The 21,743-nt window shown below is 42.2% G+C and overlaps 1 protein-coding gene and 1 long non-coding RNA gene across 9 annotated transcripts in view; both read left to right on the top strand.

Moving 5' to 3' along the window:
* The window catches only part of LOC100859898, a 47,655-nt gene extending 27,541 nt beyond the window's left edge, over positions 1-20,114 (top strand). The window contains exons 3-7 of one of the 8 annotated variants that reach the window (XR_005855773.2): positions 5,824-5,900; positions 8,098-11,969; positions 12,421-12,521; positions 12,606-12,695; positions 16,337-20,114. This is a non-coding gene — a long non-coding RNA (uncharacterized LOC100859898). Of the gene's footprint in view, positions 1-5,823; positions 5,901-8,097; positions 12,522-12,586; positions 12,696-16,336 lie in introns of all 8 variants that reach the window. The other 7 variants (XR_006938347.1, XR_005855766.2, XR_005855774.2 and 4 more) reach the window with 7 other exon arrangements.
* Positions 20,115-21,263: 1,149 nt separating this feature from the next.
* The window catches only part of LRP12 (LDL receptor related protein 12), a 52,616-nt gene continuing 52,136 nt past the window's right edge, over positions 21,264-21,743 (top strand). The window contains exon 1 of the mRNA XM_418378.8: positions 21,264-21,622. Coding sequence (XP_418378.4) covers positions 21,544-21,622 — 79 coding nt within the window. The 5' untranslated portion in view covers positions 21,264-21,543. The remainder of the gene's footprint in view (positions 21,623-21,743) is intronic.

Genomic DNA, 21,743 nt, shown 5'->3' with positions numbered 1-21,743 from the left:
CACCCTTTGGCCAGTTGCACACTCATCCCGTTTATAGCTGGATCGTTGTCATTTTCCTCTCAGTTAGCCTTTGGTCTTTTGTCCAAGGGAAAATTTTGACTGATAGTTGTGAGTATCAGAATTAGGATCTGTACCGTTGATCACAGAGGATGTGACATCTTTGCTACGTATCAGCCACCAAGAAAAGCAACAGTCCAATGCCACTTTGTGACAGCAAAGTAAAGTAGGACCAATCATTTTACCACTGAAGGGCTTAAATGTGCCAGAAATTCACCCAGAAATATCTTGAGGGTTGGAAAAGAACACAAGCTGGGCAAAACCCAGACATTTCTTAGACCTGCTCACAGTGAAGGTTGTCCTGACTTACTCCCTGATTCTAATGCAGTGCTGCAGCTTGAGATGTCTCCTGAAAAAGGTTTGGCACAGCCCGTAAGCAAAGTCAGTTGCTCTTTCTGTCTCACGGTGCTATGCATGTCCTCCCTGCTGCAAGCAATATCTTTCTTTCTTCCTGCACCTTGGCCCAATATGCTGGAGATATGATTGAGAGAGGAGACACCTCCACATGTGTATGGGCATGATGCAGGGCTGATTCACCATTTCATCTCCCTTTGAGCCTTACTGAATCTGTGATTTTCGCCATTGTAAATGTAGGATTCTAATTCCCTTTCCTGCTTGTGCTGCTGTTTTGGCATCATGCTAATGAAATGCTGCTGACTGCTGAAATAAAAGGAGCTGCACTGTAGTCAGTGGCAAATCCAACATATGGATTTTAACTCTAAGCAATCAGTGGAACTGTGCTGATAAAAAGGGACATGGGACTAAGCAAAGGAATAGGGGAAGGAGATAAAAATAATAGCAGGAAGATAGAAAAATCAGGAGGAAGGAAAGAGTCTGGGAGAATTAGGAAGAAAGATGATGGAAACAGAAGAATCATTGTTAGAGAAGAAGGACATATCAAAAGTGAACTAACAATCACGGGCAGCACAGTGGAAGATGTGAAACACAGAAAAGAGGGAAATGAATAATGTATTGCTCCATTTGCACTTCAGCTTTAAAGTGGATTTTGGAGTTATAACCGTAATCTTGAAGTTTTCCAACTGAATTGGAATCAAGTGCTCACTTCACCCTTCACATCCTATTAGGCAGTTCTTAGATCATTACTTATTTATAGGTACTCATAATCTCCTATCCTGACTGTGTTAGCATTCCTACAGCTTGAGCTTCTTGAGCTTTATATGTATTTCCTCTGGCATGAGCTAAACACAGCCACCTCTACATCCACCTGAAGCTGGCCTTTCTCTTCATCATGTCATTTTGAGCTTTCTTTTCCCTCTCAGAACCTTCCAAACAGATTCTGTTTGCCTTACCTCATTTTGCATCATGCTATCGAATGTGTTTACAGGGCACATTCCATCTACAATAAGCTCCCCTACTGCAGTCACATCTTACACTGCATTGCCCTCTCCTCTTTGAATCTCTTCTGAATCCTCCCTTCTTCACTGAAGCCAGGAAGATCCAAACTGGTATCCTTAAAGAGTGTTTTATGGAGTGGAAGCTACATTTTTGAGACATGGACCTGTTGTAGCATGTCCAGAGGAGAACCGCAAAAACGATCCAAGGATGGAACACCTCTCCTATGAGGACAGGCTGAGAGAGCTGTGGTTGTTCAGTCTGGAGAAGTCTCTGAGGTGACCTGATAGCGGCCTTTCAGTATCTAAAGGGGAGATACAGGAAAGAAGGGGACAGACTCTTCAGAAAGCATAGAACAAGGGGAAATGGCTTCAAGCTCAAAGAGGGTAGATTTAGGTTGGATATAATGAAAAATTTTTTACAGTGAGGGTGGTGAGGCACTGGAACAGATTGCCCAGAGATGTGGTTGATGCCCTGTCCGTGAAGACTTTCAAGGTGAGGCTGAATAAGTCTATGGGCAACCTGATCTAGCTGTGGATGTTCCTGTTTATTGCAGGGGAGTTGTACTAAATGACCTTTAGCGATCCCTTCCAACTTTATGGATTTTATGATTTTAACAGAGGAAAAATTTTCTGTCAGTCACTAAGCTGCATCCTTTCAAGTACAGTTTGTACATTTTCTGCTCTTAGGGCCAGTTCTGCATTTTCTTCTATGGATGGAAAATACATACCCACAGGGGTACAAGAAAACAATTTCAGACAGTGCTGAAAGCCTTCCTGAGAAATGGCCCCAATAAACAAGTCTTAACTTGCAATCTGGCTCTTCAAGTTTTTGCTTTAGGATATTGGGTTCTGTGAATCTCTACAAGAAAAAGGAATTGGCAAAGGAATACAAAGGTGGTTTGGTTTATGACTGAATAAGGTTTGATGCTAGGAAGAGGTGGCTTGACTGCCCAGCTCTTGGGCACCTTTTGCCCACCTTTGGCCCTTCCACTGCCCTTACCTCTCCAGCAGAGAGGGATTTAACTTGTTGCACACTTAATTATATCATAGCTTGAGGCAGAGAGATTAAGGCTTTGCTGTCTTCTTCTACATCTGCTTTATGATGAAAGGCATTAAGAACAGGCAGTCTTGATGATATATCCTCTCTAATGCTGGAGAAAGGACCATCCGTGCTACAATTCACTGTATTTGTAATTAGCCAATTACTCTGCCCTCATATCTTTGATGAGCCAAAGCAGTCATCGCCAGAAAAAAATTGCCCCACCAGCCCTACATCTGGTAGTTGAGCAAATGACAGGTCCTGTCTATCACACTCCTCACCAAGAGAGGAAGAGCTGATCACACTTGATGAGAAATTGAATTACACTCACAGCAGTAACTCATTTGTAGCTTCATTTGTTTCTCAATGTGCTCTTTGTTGTTTACTTAAAAGTTGCTATTTCACTTCAGTGGTCTAGCAGCCCATATTTAAAATAGACATTTTAAAAATGATAATAAATGGAATAACATCGTTAAGTATGATTAAGGAATGATATCGGCCTTCAGTACAGGAAAAATACAGGCATTGACAATGTATCTGTATGTCATCATATCAAGTTTCACTGTTTTTAGCATAACTAACATTATTTTTAAGCTTACTAGAATAATGTATCTCCAGTCTCGTCAGCTGGTAGAGTTTGAGATTTTCAGAAAACTGAAAACTTCCATTTGTGTTTCAGAAAATTGTCCTCAATTTTCTAACAATTTATTGTGAAATCATTTTGTTTGTAGTATTCTGACAGGAATAGAGTTGTCAGTTAAAAGCAGAATACGTGTAAGCAATTAAATGTTCCCTTTGTGCCAGAAAAGTTTGAATCCCAGTGAAATTACCAATTCTATGAGGAAATGTGATGTTACAAACCAGCTTGCTAAAGCCTGCTAACATACTCAGTTTGCGTTTGTTTTATGGGTAAGATGAAACAATTGCATGTGCATCTTGGGGGGCAGATGTTATTTAATATTTGCCCATAATATAGAAGCCTTGTAGAAATTTGTATTCAGGCATTAACCAAATTAAACATTCATTAGTTTTGGGAGACAGTGGGGCTGCTGAGTACACAGCCTGAAATACAAATCCATCGGTGCTTGCTATGTGTTGTGGTAACACCAATTCTCCAGGCTGACCATGCGATGAGTTTGTTTCTGGCACCTCATCGTTCTGCGCTCGTATCAACTGGGATATGAGCAGTCTGCCCCTTTAGTCTGGCCCGTCACCAGGCAGCTCAGAGCGTGCACGACCATGCTGCCTCACGCTCCCATGGCTGACAGCCAGTCACTTGAGACCTGCAACTGTAAGGCCATACAATGCCTACTCCCAGCTCACCTACATTTACCTTTTCCCCAGCATCAAAAGAAATTAATGGTGGTTGTGGCACCTGCCAGCCTTTTTCTGCCACACTACTGTGTCCACAGCTCTGGAGAGCCATCACCGGGCAGAAGTGCCACTGGGTGATGAGACACCACCAGCTGCTGCTAGGACCATGTACTCCACCACGCACTCCTCCACTTCGGGCACAACCACCATTATTTATTATCTTTTCTTTATTTTTGGGGTGTGACTACACAAGTAGCAAAACTGAGTGTGTTCCCTTAGAATTTTACAGAATGCCTTCCCCTCTGCACATAAATGTTAGCACCTATATCTCTTTTTTGCTATTGCTACAGCTTTATTGGTCACTTAGCTCATGCAATGAATGGACAAGCACAAACAGACTTAGATGCAATTTGTCACCTTATCTTGATGTTATTTGACTTTGAAGAAGTCCCACGGTATTTTACAGGTTTGCAAGCACTTTAGAATTTGCAAAGTATTTGGCCAAAGTCTCCAGACAAATATGGGCCGCTGTCTCATTTGCTTATGGCAGCTTTAGAATAAGGAAACCAGGATGCAGTGGTGAGACTACTTGTCCTGCCACTTCTGACACAGCCCATAGTGTCCACAAAACCTCAAGGGGAGGAAAGAGTCCTCTCTTCTTTCTGCCAGGAGACAACTCCTATTAAAAAAAAACAAAACACAGAGCAGATGGTTTCAGACCTCTGTTCCCCTACCAAACAGAATGCATGCTGTACCCTGGGAGATGAAGAGGTTGAGACAGGCCATGACCTGAGCTGAAACGCTAACAGAAAAAGCCTGCCTGCTGTGAGATCAGTCTTTAGTTCTCAGCTCAGCAAAACAAGGCAACTTTGTTTAATTAGTGGCAGAAGAAAAACCTCTGTCTTTTATGTCACACAGAAAATGCATCAGTCCCACTGAGGGACACACAGGAATGTGTGCTTTTCAATTGTTCTTTTTGAGGTACATATACCCAAAAGGTAAAAATCTCATTCTTCTCTCTCCTATTTGGCCTGAAAATCCTTTAAAATTTCCCTCTGGGAATCAGGTCCTTGATTTTCAGACCATATACTTAGTGGGGCCTATTGCTCACTCAGATCTCAAGAAGGCCCAGATGCTCTGCTTCTCCCCATCCTTTGGATGTGAGCTCTCCCTCATGGAGGCTGCCAGTGGGCATGGTTGCTGGGGGCTGCAGAAGCAATGAACAAGCTGCAATTTGTCTTTTCTGATTACGGGCAGCTTAACAGGAGTAGGCAAAAATCAGCCACAGAAACTTGGCATAGATGTTCATATTTCAGATTTCTCATATTTCATGGCTTTTTCTTGCCATATGAACTCCACATGGCATTGCCATCCACTCAGCCTTCAGCTGAAGGGCATCTTAGCTTTGATTTTCTAAGATGTGGAGGGAAGCTGTCCCTGCAGTGGCCACAGACAGGGCTGGAAAGGAAGGTCTCCTCTCGTGTCTTCTGAACTGGTTTTGACAGGGTGGATCGTCTGGCTTAGCAACAGTCTCTTTGTAAAGGATCTGGTCCAGCTTGTGATAGGAAGGGTAAACCTGCCGAGCTGCTCCAGACTGATAATCCTTTTCAATGGAATGAACACATTCCACGTGGAAGTTTCATGCTCCAATGAAATGGTATCCTGATCTGTGCATGTGAACACAGGACAGATCCACTGCATCTGAACCACAGTACTAGTAGGAACCCAGTGTTCAACCTCAATGCCTCCTCTGAAGTTACAGGGGATGTGAAGAGGGGACACTTGCTCCATGACACACAGCACTGGGCACAGGCACGGGGAGGGGGCACAGGGTACCTCAGAGGGCTGGTCTGCAAACTGTAATCCAGCAAGGTGCTGTGGCCATGGGTGCTATGAAACTGCCTGCCTGCCTTCTTGCAGCCACACCATCTGGGCAATATGGGTGAGTAGAGACTAGGACTCCTGCAAGAAATTCAGTCCAACGGCACAAGCGCACCCACTCAGTGCATAATGCCGCTGTCGGTGTTAAGGGAATTAAATTCATCTTTTGTTTTTCAGGAGACAGGTGGAAGACAGCTTTAATTAGGACTTGGCCATAAAGCACCAGGATGTTATCAACAAGATCACATGCAAAGGTACTGTAGTTCCAATGTATGTTTCTTTATATCCCAAATACTGCAAGTTTTCTCTCTCTCTCGCATGAAGTATTGTGAGCAGAATCTTTGCTGAAAGGAATTCCAACTGTTTTTCTATCAAAGACGCGCAGTGCCAGCACATATGTTCCTGCCTGAATTGTGAAACGGAGAAAATGGAATGGGAGACAGCTGTGACTACGTTAATAGTAAATTAGCATTTTTTCTATTGGAGTGTGAAGAAGGAGGTGAGAAGCATTGTTAATTCTCAATCTCCCTAAAGAGTCTTAATAAAACTAGTCAGTTATCTTGCAACTTAACATTTTGCAATGCTGCTTAACATTCAGCAACAGTAAGTGAAAACCAGCACTGGCTACTGTGCTGCACTTATTAAAGCTAGCAGAGCATTACAGAAAAAGATTTATGGTTACTTGCAGGGATGGAGGGAATGTTCCCAGCAAGAGGGAAAAGAAAATAATTCACAGTGCAAACATTACTTTTATTTAGTTTGAGTATATGCTATCTATCATATCCTCATGTCCCAAACATAAAATATAGTTGTTTTTAAATAAAAAGAACCCTTTCAGTAATTAAATATACTTTCACGTAACAATTGGACATACAGTGCAAATGAAGTTTTATATTATTGACCAGTTCTACCAATACTGAAGACACATCCATTGATTTAAAGACTTGAGAACATAAACTGCCCTAAGTAGTGGGGACTGATCTCCCTATGATTGGTAAAGTTACACAGTGCTCACATCTGTAGAGTGAGATCTTTTCTCCTGTTAAATCCCCACGCGTTCAGGTGATAATGTACTCTTTTGACTGTGGCATGATAGGATGCTTAATCTTGGAATAAAGCACAAAGAAACACGGGCTTATTGAATAATAATATTCCTTTAGCGACGTACGGGGCTTTATCATAAAGCAAAAACATGGCATCCTGTAAGTTCCCCAGGCTAATTGTGTGCTGAGGTATTACAGAAGATAAGTGTTATGCTTTTGCATGCTGTCAGTAGGTTTGGAGGGACAATTTGGGTGGGTTGAGAGCTGAAGGAAACAAGCTGATAAGGAGCCCGGCAATTACTTAGTTGGGATCTGCCGTAATTCTTCATTCTTCTACCTTCCCAAATGCAACCCCTTTAAAAACAACCAGGGCCAGTATATGACTTCCATACTGATGCAAACATAAATAAAGCTTATTAAGAGATAACTGTTCCTTGGGTGCCTCCTCCCACTTCTTTGCAATCAGTTTCCTGTTTTTTAGGGTTCGTTTTCCCACATCATCTGCAGTTGGACTTTGCTCTGAAACCCGACAGGCATGAAAGGCAGCTCCTGTGAGGAGGCAGCTATCTCGTGTTTATGCCTTTCACATACTTGCAATAAGAAAGGAACCTCTGAGAGCAGTGGCACTGAATGTTGGGGCTAAGGCTAGAGGAGAAGTCAGTTTTGTAATGTTCCAGAATAGGCTTGAAAAGATTCTTTTAGTAACATTTGTACCAGGCTCAAAGCTTTATCTTGTTGCTTTCTGACTCGAGCGCTCTGCCGGTATTCAGAGCTGCGCCCAATTACTCTGCTGGGAGGGGAAATGGAGTTTTACAATAAGGCCTCTCTTTAGCAAAATTCAGTTTATTTACAGAGAAATCCACACAGTGTCCTGCTTGTGCGGACAGCCTGCGACCACATGGCAGCCGACAGCCTACTTCCTCACATTACCTAAGCCATCATTCCCAGAGAGCTTCCCCTCGGGAGCTCGGCCTGCTCCTTGCCCACAGCCACAGCCTCATCACCCACCGCCCTGCCCGTGTGCCCCTAGCAGCAGCTGCAGCACATCGCTGCCAGCCTCTCATTCCTGGGGATTTGGCCTTGCCCCGCTGCCCCTGGCCTTCAGCTGCAGATTTAATTAATTTAATTGCTCCTTCCCTTGCCCCTTGTCAAAGGATGCTGGCCTGCTTCTGGGTGCTTTCCAGGTGTTCTGTAAATGACAGACACGGGCTTCTTCCAACACACTAGCACAAATATCTTCTTCCTAAAACTCCATAGCTTCAACGGAGAATATTTCTTTGGTTTTTTTGTGTGTGTCTGTGTGCTGTCATACTTTTAGTGCCAGCAGAAAGCGTAAGTATGATCCTGACTATTCCAATCGATGTGTTTGCTGAATTTGTGAACATTTATTTATATTCACATTATACAGTGCATCCCCTCAAAATGAAAAGAGTACCCCTTTTCACGGGTGGATGAAGAAAGAAATATGAACAGCAAGTCTGGCAAGAAATGTGGCTGTCCCAGCTCGGGGGCAGAGCTGTGGCATGGACTGCTGCTGCTCACATATCAGAACTATCCATGGCACAAAAAGCAGGAGCATGAGCTATCTGATTTTATGTGAAATTCCTTTAGATCCCAATTTCTAAAAGCGCAATCGGATCGCTTGGTGCTGCAGAGTTTAAAGTAGGTGTGAATGTGAAGGTTCCTTAGAGAAGGAAAGACACCTCAGTTGAACAGAACACAGGAAAACACCGAAAGGAGAATTGAAGCAAATGTCTTACTTGGTAATAATAGCGATGAACTACATTTAAAAACATTTTTAATTATTATTTGCAGGCTGGAAGCATTTAACCTATTACTGTTTATAGAAGGAAGTTTTCATATTCTGTGGCAGAATTTAAATTAAAATCCTCGCTATGGTATCATTCTGATAATAATTTAATTCTGGGACTGTTGCCATCGTGTATTTATAACACAGAAATTTTTGCAACTGGAAGAGCTATCCATAGTAGTCAATAGACTGAGTTACGCCTGTGATAGTGCAGTTATCTATTACTTTAATATGCTAACTAGGATTTCAGTGTAGCTGCTAGCATGGAAAATCTTTTAAAACACAGTATATTAACAAAGTGGAGGGAACAACCCTGCTTGTTCTTTTACACTGAATATTTTCATGGTTTGACTTTAGATATTCCCCTGCTAAGAAAACTGCTGTTGTTTACATAATGCTGAACTTGGGTTACCCTGCAGGGAGTTCATGACATACAAGCCAAATGTTTTAATAATTGTAACAACTAAATTTGATGGTGTTTAATATTCTTGCATTCATAATGAAGCTTTGTTGACTGTTTAGTCTGTTAATTCTTATGTAAAATGTTGCCTGCTGCGGTGGAACAAAATACGCCTTCTTCCTTTGTATTAAGATCAATGAAAAACAGCATTTGAGGACAATCTACATCAGACCTATTATGAGTACTCTACAAATTTGTAAAATATAAGATGATGTATCTGTTATTTTGGTGCTGTGTAGAACCAGCAAGTTAATCTCTAAGTACAACATTTAAACAGTAAGTACAAGAAAAGCATTGAGAGATTTTCATTTGCATACCTTTAGAGTCTGTTGAAATTAAGGAACTGGCAACTACTGAAATTCAGAAACTGGCATTTTATTTTATTTATTCTCTTTATATTTCTATATATGTATTATTTTTTCTCTATGTGTATTTACTATATTTCATTCTATAACATCTAATTGCTGAAATCCTATCTTCTGCATTACATCAGTGAGCAGCTACAGCAGTACTTTGGGTTTTGGTGTTGTTTTGTTGTTCGTTTTTTTATTATGACAGCAGATGAATTGGTAAATTGGTTATCTAACAGCTGTTTTACATTTTCAATTTACCAGTCTTTGATGATGTCTTGTTTTGAAGAGTATTTTCCAGACTAAGACACCATACGATCCCTCTGTATTTCTGTAACATGTAACTCGACCTTTTAATTTGTTGCTAATTACTCTTAAATGGCTGTTTGCTGAGCAAGCTAAAGAAATGTAGGAAGTCATTCCACCTGTGGCAAAACTCAGAGCTCCTGTAGTATAATCAGTACCAGTTACGGTACTGAATTAAAAATGTTCAGAGGGATATTCTCACAAGTTAAGCTACTTTGGAGAGGATGAAATATAGGTCAGATAACCTGGTAGTATAAGACTGACAGCGTAATGCTATGAAAGTGAAATGTGATTGTAAATTCCCTTTTCGTTGCAGCTGCTAGTTGCTAGCACAGCCCACACCAGGATTTAAGTGCATGCACAGTCACTCTGGTGAGGAGGTGTATGGGTATGGGCTCAGACCTTTCCCTTGGCAGCCTCTGCACATTGGCATAATTGTATAGCTCCCTGCAGTGGCCAAATCCGGATGGTTGCCACATGGCATGTGTGCCTGATTCCAGCTACACTTCATCTCCTGCATTCACATGCATTGCAGTGTTTCGGTAAAGAACCAGTCGAGCTATCTGGCAGGATATTCCCATTTCACTTCCAGAACAAAGCATGCCACCTGGCACACATGAACACCTGCCCCAGGGGAGCAGCTGAGCAACCACATGTGGTGGGAGCTGTGTCCCTAATCCCTCAAAACATACCTAGAGACCATGGCAATAGATGCAGTATAAGAAAACATGTCGAATAAAATTGCATGAAATACTGTCTGCTCCCCCAGAACTTCATGGTTATTTTGTTATTGACTTCAAATCCATCTAGAATTCTGCCCATGCAATTTCAAAGTAATTGGAATAAAGTCTTTTTCTTCTTTTTCTTCTAAATGAAGGCTTTTGCTGTATTTAACTACGTAATTGTACTGGTTACCACTGTAGTATCGGACTGAAGAAGGACTCCAAACTCATGTTGCTGCTGAGTACAGAACCAGTCACCTCTCCAAGCCTCTTACGCCCTGTGAGATTTTATGGGTGTATCTAAAACTTACCTGATCAAAATCTGCACTAATATATTCAAATGCCATACATCTCTGCATCTGTGTCCACTGACCTCTTATTTTTAGTCCTCACCAGTGTAGGTACATATGGATTTTCTTATTTATTACCTTAATTAAGTTTATTATAGCTCAAGATATGTTTAGCAAATTGTAATTACTAGTATTTCTTTATATGTAACAGTAGTTTTCATCAATCTATCTTTTCATTTCCAATTCCTCAGACATGTTTCTGGCACTCCCTTAGAGTACAAAATATAATTACAAGTCATTTGGTAATTTTATTAGTCTATTCTCAGAAGACTATGGGATCCATATCTTCTAGACTTGTTCATCTTTATATATTCTGTTTCTTCGTGTATTCCCTTACCTGCCAGATCACCAGATATAGTGACATAATCTTCATTACTTAATTATAATTATTAGTCAAGGGGTTTCTACTCTACACATACAGCTTCCAAACAAAATGTCTTGAACAGATAAGCAACAGGTTTAAAAAATAAACCATTTGACTCTGGGAATATTTTGTGCTGGCCATCTAAGAGCAGTAAGAGAATAAATAGTCATTCGTTATCTGGAGAATGCTGTGTAATGAATGACAGAATAAAGGCTGTAGGTGAATTTGTTGCTGAATTATATTCACTCTTGAATGCACTGCAATTCAAAGTACTTTTTTTCCTTCACAGGTATACGCATGCATAATTTATATTAATATAAAAAAAATGTTTATATGTTCCTTTTGTGGGCTGGGGGGTTTTCTTGGAGAGGAAAAAACAAAGGCGAGCGGGGAGGGGGCAAGCTTGAAGATCCTGTGAAACCTAATTTGCAAACAATTTGCACTAGCAGCTGTAAATTTCACTCCAGAGATTTCCAGGTGCTTGGTGCACATCTATACATGGAGAGCAGTTCCCAAGAGATGAAGCTTGATGGCTGCATTAAAATGAATCAGAGGCCTTATCTCAATGCAGGGTATTTGCATATCTCCTCTTCATGAATCCTTACTTCATGGATGTGTCTTCTGCTTTTGTGCTGCCCGCAGTTTTTTAAAAAGAATGCAGATGAATAGGCTTTCTATTAATGAGTTGCAATAAGAGCCTGCTGAATTTCCTGACATCCATTTCATGATTGTACTTGTCTTTTATAGATGCGGTTCTTTAATTGAGTTTACCATACATTTTATAGCATACTAGAAATCAGAGTCCTTGAGCTACTGGCACCATGCATTCCTGCTGTGAGACATCCACCATCCACATCCTCTCAGTTTACATGGAAAAGATGAGCGCTATTTCATTCTTTACCTTGGAAACTGGACTCAGTAAGATTTGGGTTATTTTTTTTCTCACAGTCGCTGAGAATTACTGTGGCATACTCATAATGTTATCTCTCAATTTAGCCTCCTGTCGAACAAGATTGGTTTGTGCCAGCTCCTGGGGAAGTCCTGTCAGCAGCACTCCAATCTTGAATTATTCTTGACCTCCCTTTCCTATTTCCTTCTGGCAAAATCTAAATGCCACAGATTGTCAAAGGTCTTACAGGCAGAATGGGCCATCCTGAGCAGAACTGTGTGTACTCAGAGTGAGAATTTCACCTGGGTTTGTTTAATGCGTCGTTGCAGTTGGCTGCAAACCAAAAGCTACGTGATACCTTTCACTTCTCTGTGGTGCTGGTTGGAAGAGCAGAAAATAAGTAACTAATGAGCAGAACTCTAGAGCTCACTGGAAAGTTGCCGCAATATGTGGAGATTTTAATGGCCTTTCCTTTCTCAGGGACACCTTACCCCTCTGAGCAAGAGGTGCTGGGCTGGTGCCAAGCCCAGGGAAAGCCAGCAAAGTCCCTGCGAGCAGCAGCAAAGCTGAAAGTTGTCTCGGTAGGTCTCCCAACGTCCCAGATTGCTGGAATGAAGTTTCATAGTTCTGCTCCTATTTTCAGCAGGTTTTATCTCTTCCCACAGGAGGAAATTGCTAGACCAAGACAGGGATTTGTTCCTGCTTTATGTTCGTGTTCAGCCTGGGAAGCTGAAGTCTTCCAAGGAAGCAACCAAGTGAGTTTTATCGTCTTCGCAGTGTCTACAGCAGCTTCTCTAGAAAGCATTATCTGTTCAGGGGATTTAGAGATTAACAGCATGGCCAGAGTGTATACTGTCTCAGGACACACAGATTAAGTGTGAGGAAATATTGGCTTCCTCTCAGGTTTATCCTTCCAGCTCTAGATCCACAATGAATGGGGAGGGTGGCACTGGGGAATGAAATGAGAGACAGGTGTTCACTGTCAGCTAGCTGGGTTTCTGTGACACAGAGCAGCCATCAGGGACGGGATTGCAGATAATGATGAAGGCTTTATTATTGACGGAGCCTTTGTCTTTATCCTTTTGCCCCGGACAGTCGTGAATAAACAAGTAAAACTTGAACACTGTGAAAAATAACGATGCTTTCCTGAATTTTAAGAGCCTCACATGCTAGTTCAGAAGGCACGATCCCAGCTGCCAGAATTTCCATGAGTCCTAGATATCTCCTGCAATGCAATTATGCAGGCTCAGTAGAAATATATTCTGTACATTTGGAGCTTAAGGACAATATAACAAATGACTGCAGTGAGCTACATTGCTATTGCATCAGATTACATTTGAATCCACTACGAGTGGATTTTCTGGTGTTGGAAATCTGCCCTTCAGGATCTCATTGTCCTCTTGTTTGTTCGCTCACGTCCTCCTTGATATTGTAATACTAGAGGAAATCCAAGGTAGATTAGAAGCAGCTGTTTTGTAACAAACAAACAGAACCTTTTGTCTATTAGTTGTAATCATTTTTTTTTTTCCAGTAAGTAAAAGCCAGCTGTCTGTTTGCAGAGAAGCAAAACTTCAAGAAAAGGTTGAACTTTTCACAAATGGAAAATTTGGAGCTAAATCCAAGCATGGTTTCAGGAAACCCTGATATTAGTAGAGCTTCGTTTCTTTCAGGGAACAATGCTAATTCCTGCAGTTCATGATACAGTCTCTAGCTCTAAAATCTCTTAATGCTGCCACAAACAATATTACAGTGCTCACTTGGGGTGTGTCAAAGATTTCTACAAGCCAGACAATAATAGATTGAAAACATCATTTACAATAAGTAAGCAATGTTACATAGTAGGACTAAAGCTTGAAAGGGAAAAATGAAGCGCAAAACTGTCTGGCACAGTGGAAAACTACAGTATAAATCAACTCCTGCTCTCACTTATGATGGATCTCCTGCTCTCACTTAAGGCAGGCGTACAGAAAGATGTAAATGGGAAGCAAACATTTAGGCCTTAATTTACTCCTGTAGCTCCACTGACCAGATGTAAAATGTACTGTTGATATGTTCTCTGAAAAGCAGGTTACAAAATCTGGATGTCACAATCTTAGCCTTCTCTTCATGTTTTCTTGTGTTCTAAATAGTCCTGAAATACAATTTCTGTATCTTCTCTGCAGTTTTATACTGGTCTAAATAGACAAATAAAGGTACGTTTATATAGTGGATTTAAATTAAAGTTACTTTGGTCAGGGTAGACTAACGGGATCTAAAAAATGCCTTTGCAAATGGAAACAAACTAAAAAGCAACCAACCAAACATTAAAAAAACAACAACAACAACAAAAAACCACACCTGCCTTTAGTTCTACTTTACATGTTCGTTTTGCACACGCTTCATAGCTAAAACATTCACATTCATCCTGGGGACTTGTAGATCTTTACAGATCCCTGGCTCTCTTAACATATCACCACAAGGTGTTTGACTTAGCTAAAATGGGTGAGTGTGTGATGGCATTACCAAGTGTTATGAGTCAAGTCATACACAAAGTCTTACTGAGAGTCTCATGATTTTTAAATAAGCATGTGATTTGGAGGGGAGGCCCAAGACCCAGAATGACTCCTAGACTGTTTGGAGTTGGCACTATTATATTAAGGTGCCCAGATATGAAATGATGTATATTATAATGTAAATCATAAATTTCTGAATAAGAATATGGCACATATTTATGTACATGTTTGTGTGTGCCTACTATCATTTTGGACCTTTGACATAATAATTCATGCTCAGAAGTTTAAGTGGGAACATGTAATACTCATTCAAAGGCTTTTGCTCAAACCAGTAGTTGTCAATTACTGTGTCTGTAGTAAGCAACTGAGGGTATCTTGGAAGCCCTCTCCTTATCTTTGACTAACCTGTAGTTTATGTCAGGGGCTACAGTTAGGTAACGTGACTGACAGCTCTCATAACCCTCACCTAAGAGATATCATCTCTTTAGGAATTAAGAGTAGGCTTAGTCCTGCCAAATCAGTTTCACTTGTGTTACGACCCAAGTTACGATTCTGAATGTTGTTTCCTACTGAACAGAAGGGTGGAAAAGAAGAGTAACAACAAAGTAATGTAATCCCTCTCTGAATGCCTGGTTCCTGTTGGGGAACCTCCCCCCTCTGAAACTACCAGCTATTCTGCAAAGCAGTCACAACCAGTGCCCTCTAAAACTGTCTGCTGTTCCCCAAATTGTAACTCCTTTCTGTGAAAAGGCTTTAGGTATGGCTAAGCCAAGCAAAATCTGTTAAGAATATTAAAAGAGCAATCCAACTACTGTGAAAGAAAAACAACATACTTCAGTTTTGGTTCTGGAGAACTGTAGAAATCACTTTTAGCACATATTGGAAAGGAGCCTGACTACACTCTGAAGTGCAATAAAGCAATGCAGAGCTCCTCTGCCTGAGGTTCTGCCCTCCGACTTGAAGTCCTTCACCTGAGTGTCAAGGGTGTGCACAACATAGGGATGATCTGGAACTGTGGCTAAAGATTAACTGGACTCAACAAAAGATGAAAAAATCTTTGGGCAAAATATTAACACATCAGATTGGCTGCATTTTCTTCCAGAACTGTCCGCCTGTAGAACATAGTAACCACTATAAAACTAGAGTTTACTCTGCTTTTTTTTTTTTCTTGGACTGTATTAAAAGTAGATCACTATTTCAGTCTTCATCTCTCTGTCTTAATGAGGAGTGGGGACATGACGTATGTGCAGGTTCTAATTTAACCTAATTAAAAATAAGAATATTACCAGTGTCAGTATGCAGCTTGAAAAGATAATTGCTTCAAAAATTGTGTGTAAGAAAAAATAAATTGAATTTAGAAAATGAAAAATGCAACACAGAAAGATGTATGCTTTCTAATAGCTCCTTTTACAGTAGCTAATTAACCTCTTAGGTTTTGAAAGCTGTTTATGAAATGTTCTGTCTGTATCAAGGAGATTTTTTAATGTTCTTTTTAATCATGAATTCTTCTGTCTTGGCTTTTCCTCTCCTTTGGAATATTCGGTTCTTCTTCCTTCCTTTATCCCTTGGACCTCAGGTTTGTCTGCTCTAAAACTGAAATAGCACCAATAGTTTCGTTCTTCATTGTCTATGAATTCTGTGAATCTGATGAACAGTTGCACAGTTTCTGCGACTGGTTAATTATTCCAAATAATGACTGTTATATAAACAGTTTTGCCTATAAGTTCATTGTTTTATCTTGTATCTAGACCTTAAACTTAGGTGCTTCTTTTCGTGTGTGTGTGTGCTTTTTTGATAATATTTTCTAGAGTAATGTGTATACATGTTAAAACAACAGCAACAGCAACAAAACAGGTTTTTGTAAGAGATTTTAGTGACAGAATAGTGACAGAAGTTTTTTTCAGGTATCAGCAAGCAGATTCTGTTCCTTACTCCTGAGAAGCTAAATCCAAAGAAAGAAAGACAAGATTTTCTTCTGAGATGTGGTGTGACTACAGGTTCTGCTATTTGTTTATGTTGTTCCACCAGTTTACATAGTCACAGCTGCTTATTTAGTACATAGGTAATCCTGTAGCAAAATAATGTTAACACAGTCATTCTTATGACACTTCTGGGTCTGGTATTAAGGATACCAACAGAGGAGTGAGGGTATCCCCGTGCTTCTTGGTCTTTGCCTGCCACTGAGCTCCACAGTGCCAGAAGAGTTCAGCTGCCTTAGGTGATGACAATAAGGAAAGAACATTTACTGCAGGTTGTAGGTACTCATCTAAGCACTATGTGGTGTGCTGTAATTGCAGGCTGCATTAGGTCATGCTTTGTCACAAGGCTTATTCCAAACAGAAGTCGCTTCCATTGGATTGTCCTTGCAGCAGCAACGTAAATGAACAAGCTTGGGCAGCTTTGCCAGAAATGTCTAAAACTAAATAATTAGTCAACAGCCATTCATGCAGCATATGACAGAAGTGCTATTATTGTCAGGGAGAGTACGGAGCCTGTGAGTACAACTCACCACTCAATCTGAACAGTTAGTTGAACATAACACGCTTGTAATAATATTTAAAGCTTAATATCTGATGCGTGTATGAGAGTCCAAATTCACATGACATACAAGAAAAAAACAACGACTAGTACATGAGAGACATGAATTCCTTTTAAGTTAGCTAAGGAAATTGGCAGGTAGTTCTTAAGAACTTGATTGTATACAAATCCCTTTCTGCTGCTGGAAATCCAGCAGCAATGTTCAAACTTTAGGCAAAAGAGCTCACAAGCTGCCTACAGACCTGTAGTCCTCAGGTAATAAAGGAGGGGGAAAGAGCCCTCACTTATTCCAAGTGCTCTGCAGCATTTTGAGAAGAAAAACGAATGTGAATCCTAAGGATAGTGGGCCACAGTGCTGATACAGCATGCCCTACAGAAGTAAGTTGGGTGCAAGGCCATGATGATGCAGCTACGCTGTCATGGGTTCCAGACACACTCCCTTTGCAGTTAGCTGAGACAGTTAGCTGGACTGTTTTCCACTGCCCAGTGTACAAAATGCCCAATGTTTGTATAGCCCTTAGCAAAATAGGACCCTATTCTTGATTGGCCTCAAAACAGCACAGTGATTCTAATTATAAATACCAGGGAAATAAATGATCACAGAAGGCATTTGATGTATTTTTTCCAGCATGCAACAGCAGTACCAATACGTACAAGAGCACAATGCAATCAGATTCTGATGTATGCAATATATTTTTAACACAATGGACTTCATCCAGACTTTTCTGGCACCATCTTCTATTGTCTTTCATCACTTTGCAGTGAAGTCATGTAGGGTACTCCAGACTTGAGGTGGCTGTGGTCTAGTGCTGAGATTAATGCTGAATAAAAATCAAGTTAGTTAGTAGAGCTTAAATAACTGTTAGGCAAATGAATATTTGTTTGTGTAAAGAAACAACTGCTGAATAGATGAAGTAAGTCATTTTTGTCTCTGTCTTCCTATAGTGTGCTGCAAAATAAATGCAGATCTGAGAGAGAGACCCACTTCTGCTGCTGCCCACTCCTTTCTACTTTAATATTGTAAATAAATGATTTGGAAAAAAACAATATCATAAAATAATAATAATTAGAATTCCACTGATGTCCCTTTTATGATAATATATTTGAGTTGTTCTTCAAAAATCAAATGAAGAAACTTCAGCCACAGTAGAGGTCTTAACCAAAATTAAAGTCTTGTACTGAAAATATCAGCATTTCTTATGAGCTCACCTGGAGGGAGATTATGGGGCAACAAGTAATGAGATGGGTAAAGGACTGCTATTCTTACTTCATTTGGCCAAGATCTACTCAACATCTTGGATTGTCCTCGTTTTTGTTGTGTATTAAAATGGTGCTAAGTGAGCTCAAGCAGGGCTTGGTGTTACAGACACTGTGAGACTGTCTCCTGGCATTTTACAGTCAGAGGAGGAGTAGAGAGAAAGGAATGAACTGGAGAGAACTTTTACAATGCTCATAAAACTGATGTTAGATCTGTGGGTGGCATTTGCTGACAGCATAGTCTGAAGGGACAAACAAACCAAAGGCAGAAGTGGTGAGGAAGGGAAATGAAGAGAAAAAAAAGAGCAAGGATGGAAAGAAGGAAACACATGGTAGGCAATGAAGTAAAGGTGAAGTGGCTGTGAATAGCTAATCACTGAAAAGAAAACAGTGTTGAAAGTAGAAGTACATGGGAAAAAGCAGCACACAGATAGAATCAGTGAGTTGCTGATAATTCTTAGTCAAGCTGCTTTGGTTGCTTCACATGCCAGCCTTGAGCTTCAGGCAGAAGAACAATTGACTGTTACGACAGTCTGGATTTAGTTCAAGGTGAATTACGTGTGCAATTTCAGGATAATTTATCTTCGCCTGCCTTAAAATCCAAAAGAAAGACACCGCCAACTTTTGTTCTAGCTTAACTATTAATTCTATTGATAAAATTTTGTTAGTCATCTTCAGATTTAAAAAAAAATCCATGCAGTCATAGTTAGAATTCTATGTATATAGATACGATTTACTAGGCACTCTTCTGACACAGGGAAAATGATACCATTCCCCTAAACATCAAAGAGATTAAGACAGACAGCTCTTGGCAGAGGCCAACAGAAGGAGCAGCAAAGTAGGAGTAAGATTTTTTCTCGGATAACTGTGCCAGGAAGGAAATCTTTCAGTGTTAAAGTTCATAGATTTGGTGAGCTTGCAAAGGGGGCTACATGGGAAGATGTTGTTTGACATCGTAAGCCTCTTGTCTGGACCTACTAACACATTCTCCTCCCTGGAGTTGAAGAATCCAGGTCACCTTGTAAGTAGGCAAACTGCTGCTGCAGAAGTTTCTCCTTAGGTCGTTACATCAGTATCTCACCTTTTGCTTGCCAAGCTTGTTTAGTACCGCGGCAGGAGTCTTCTGAAAGAGATTGCTGTGCATCTTTGAGGACAATGTTAAAATTAAGCAAATGATGCCAGAGGTTTGTGTTTTGCTCTCTGCTGCCATGAATGATCAGCATGGGCATATGATAAAGGGTAACCACTTATTTGTGTGAGTGACTGAAAGCAGTTTTGCCAACGGGGATGTTTGGAACAGCATTTAATCTGAAAAGATAATTAATGTCTTCTTTGTTGTGCAACAGAAGCCTATGGAAAGAGAATCATATTGCATCATATCTCTCAATAACATACAACTGGGTGGCTGAAATTGGGTTTAACTAGACAGACAAAAATAACTTCGGGAGGAGCAGAGAAAGGTTATGGGTCATGTGATGCTGATTTGTTTGTTTAAAGTTGACCTATCCCTGGAGCAGAGAGTTTAATGGGTTCCAGTAAGGACTTGCACCCAGCATGCAGAGCTGCAATTACTGTGGGATGGTTCGAAGTCTGTGTGTGTGTGTGAGGCCTGGGTCATGTCTGTTCGTGGGGGCAGCAGTAGCTTTCGCAGAGACTACAGATCAGACTTCCTGAGCATCCTTCCACTGCCCTGTGATTGACAATCAATAAAAAGAGACATGAGATACACTGGGTGAAAAACAGGGCATCTGAGATTTCACTGAAGTTGTTCAAACTTGCAAGTAGAAAAAGAAAAGGAGTTTGTTGGCTAAGACATTCTGAATACTTTTCTCATTTGTATAAACCTGTATGTATAAACCTGTAAATAAAGGTTATGTTTCCCTTAAAGTGCTATTTTTTATTATTTTTGATTTTTTTGGTATGGGTTCTGAGAGGTGAACAGGCACATTGCTCACTGGATGAATTTACCAAAGCCTATTCCACTGAGGGCCATTAAACTTGATGATATCATCTCTAATTCGAGCAGTTCTTGAGCCACAGCTTCCCAGCGTCAGGCAGCATTCAGGCTTGTCCGGTTTGCCTTCCTTCTTTGGTGACTATCACTGACACTTCATCTTCTTCAAGATGCTCATCCTTAAAGCTACCTATTTCCTGTCCCCCAGAAAGACACTCCTCCCAGTGTACTTCCAAAATAAGGTGGGGGTTGAGAAGTAAACATGGGAGAAATCAGAGAAGAGTGAATGAATGAAGAATGGAATAAGGAAAAAATAGCATAATGCACTCCCCACAGCCATCACCTTCTGTGGAGCAAGAGCTCTGCTTGACACCAGACATCTGTTCTCAAGGCGTACGGATGGAGCCCTACTTGTGTCAGCGGTCTTTGTTCTTGTCAGGAATGGCAATTTCTTACTTCTCAAATGAATCAGTTCACACAGTAGAACTGAGAAGACTTCAGGCAATAAACGCTTCTCCAAGTCTGCAACGCACACTACAGAGTTCAAGAGAAATACAGAAACCGCACTGTGAATCCCACTTTGCTTTCGATACTCAAGCGTCTGAGAGCGCCAGGTAACTGTGAGACAGGAAAATGTCATCAGTGGGTACAGGGTGGGTAACCACATACAGACAGACACATACAGTGTCGTGAGGCTCTGTCTGGAGGTCGGCAGTGTCGGATGCTGTGCATTTGCAGCAGTTACACATCAGCTCGCACACCAGTTCCACGTCTCGCTCATAAACGCACTTTGCACTGAGGAGTAGCGGCGGCCCGGCGTCCCCGCGCCTCAGCTCGGCTCTGTCACAGGCCCGCCCCGCGGACGTGGCTTCGGTTGAGCGACGGCGACGGGCACAACTCCGACACAGCCGAGGGCGAACGGAAACCCGGCGGCGGCTGTAGGAGGCGGTGAGAGAGGCGGGGCAGGACGGGGCGGGGCAGGGCGGGGATTGGACGCCCGGCCCCCCCTCCGCCGTCTGGGGCCGCCGCTCCGCCCGCCCGGCCCGCGGCTGCCGGGAGCGACTGCATGCGCTCGGGCCGCCAGTGCGCAGCCGCGGCGGAGCGCAGCCGGGGAGGAGGAAGCGGCGCGGCGCGGCGCGGGGGAAGGAGGCCGAGGCCGGCGGCGACTCATGGCTCCGCGGGCAGGCGGGCGGCAGAGGCGCGCGGGCGCGGGCCGCTAGCGCTCCCCAGGCGGCAGCTCCGGCGGACGCGGGACGGGGCTCTGCCCGGCCCCTCTCGCGGCGGCGGCGGCTCCGGCTGCGTGTGGGGGGCGGCGGCGGCGGCGGCGGGTCGTGCTCTCGTCGCCTGCCGCGGGCTGGTGGCATGGCCCCGTGGGGGAGCGCAGAAGGCTTCCCGGCTTGGAGGTCCGCGCAGCTCCTGCTCCTCGTCGTCTCCTGCTGCGGTACGTACCGGGCGTGACGCCACCCCTCCGCCCCCGGCTCCGGGCCGCCCGCCGCGGGTAGGGCGAACAAAGCGGCCTTTCTGCCCGCGGCCCGGTCCCGGCGCTCGGCCCGGAGCGCTCC

The sequence above is a fragment of the Gallus gallus genome, chromosome 2 (genome assembly GCF_016699485.2).
Source record: "Gallus gallus isolate bGalGal1 chromosome 2, bGalGal1.mat.broiler.GRCg7b, whole genome shotgun sequence".
Classification (NCBI taxonomy): domain Eukaryota; kingdom Metazoa; phylum Chordata; class Aves; order Galliformes; family Phasianidae; genus Gallus; species Gallus gallus.
This window is presented reverse-complemented; position numbering and strand designations above follow the sequence as displayed.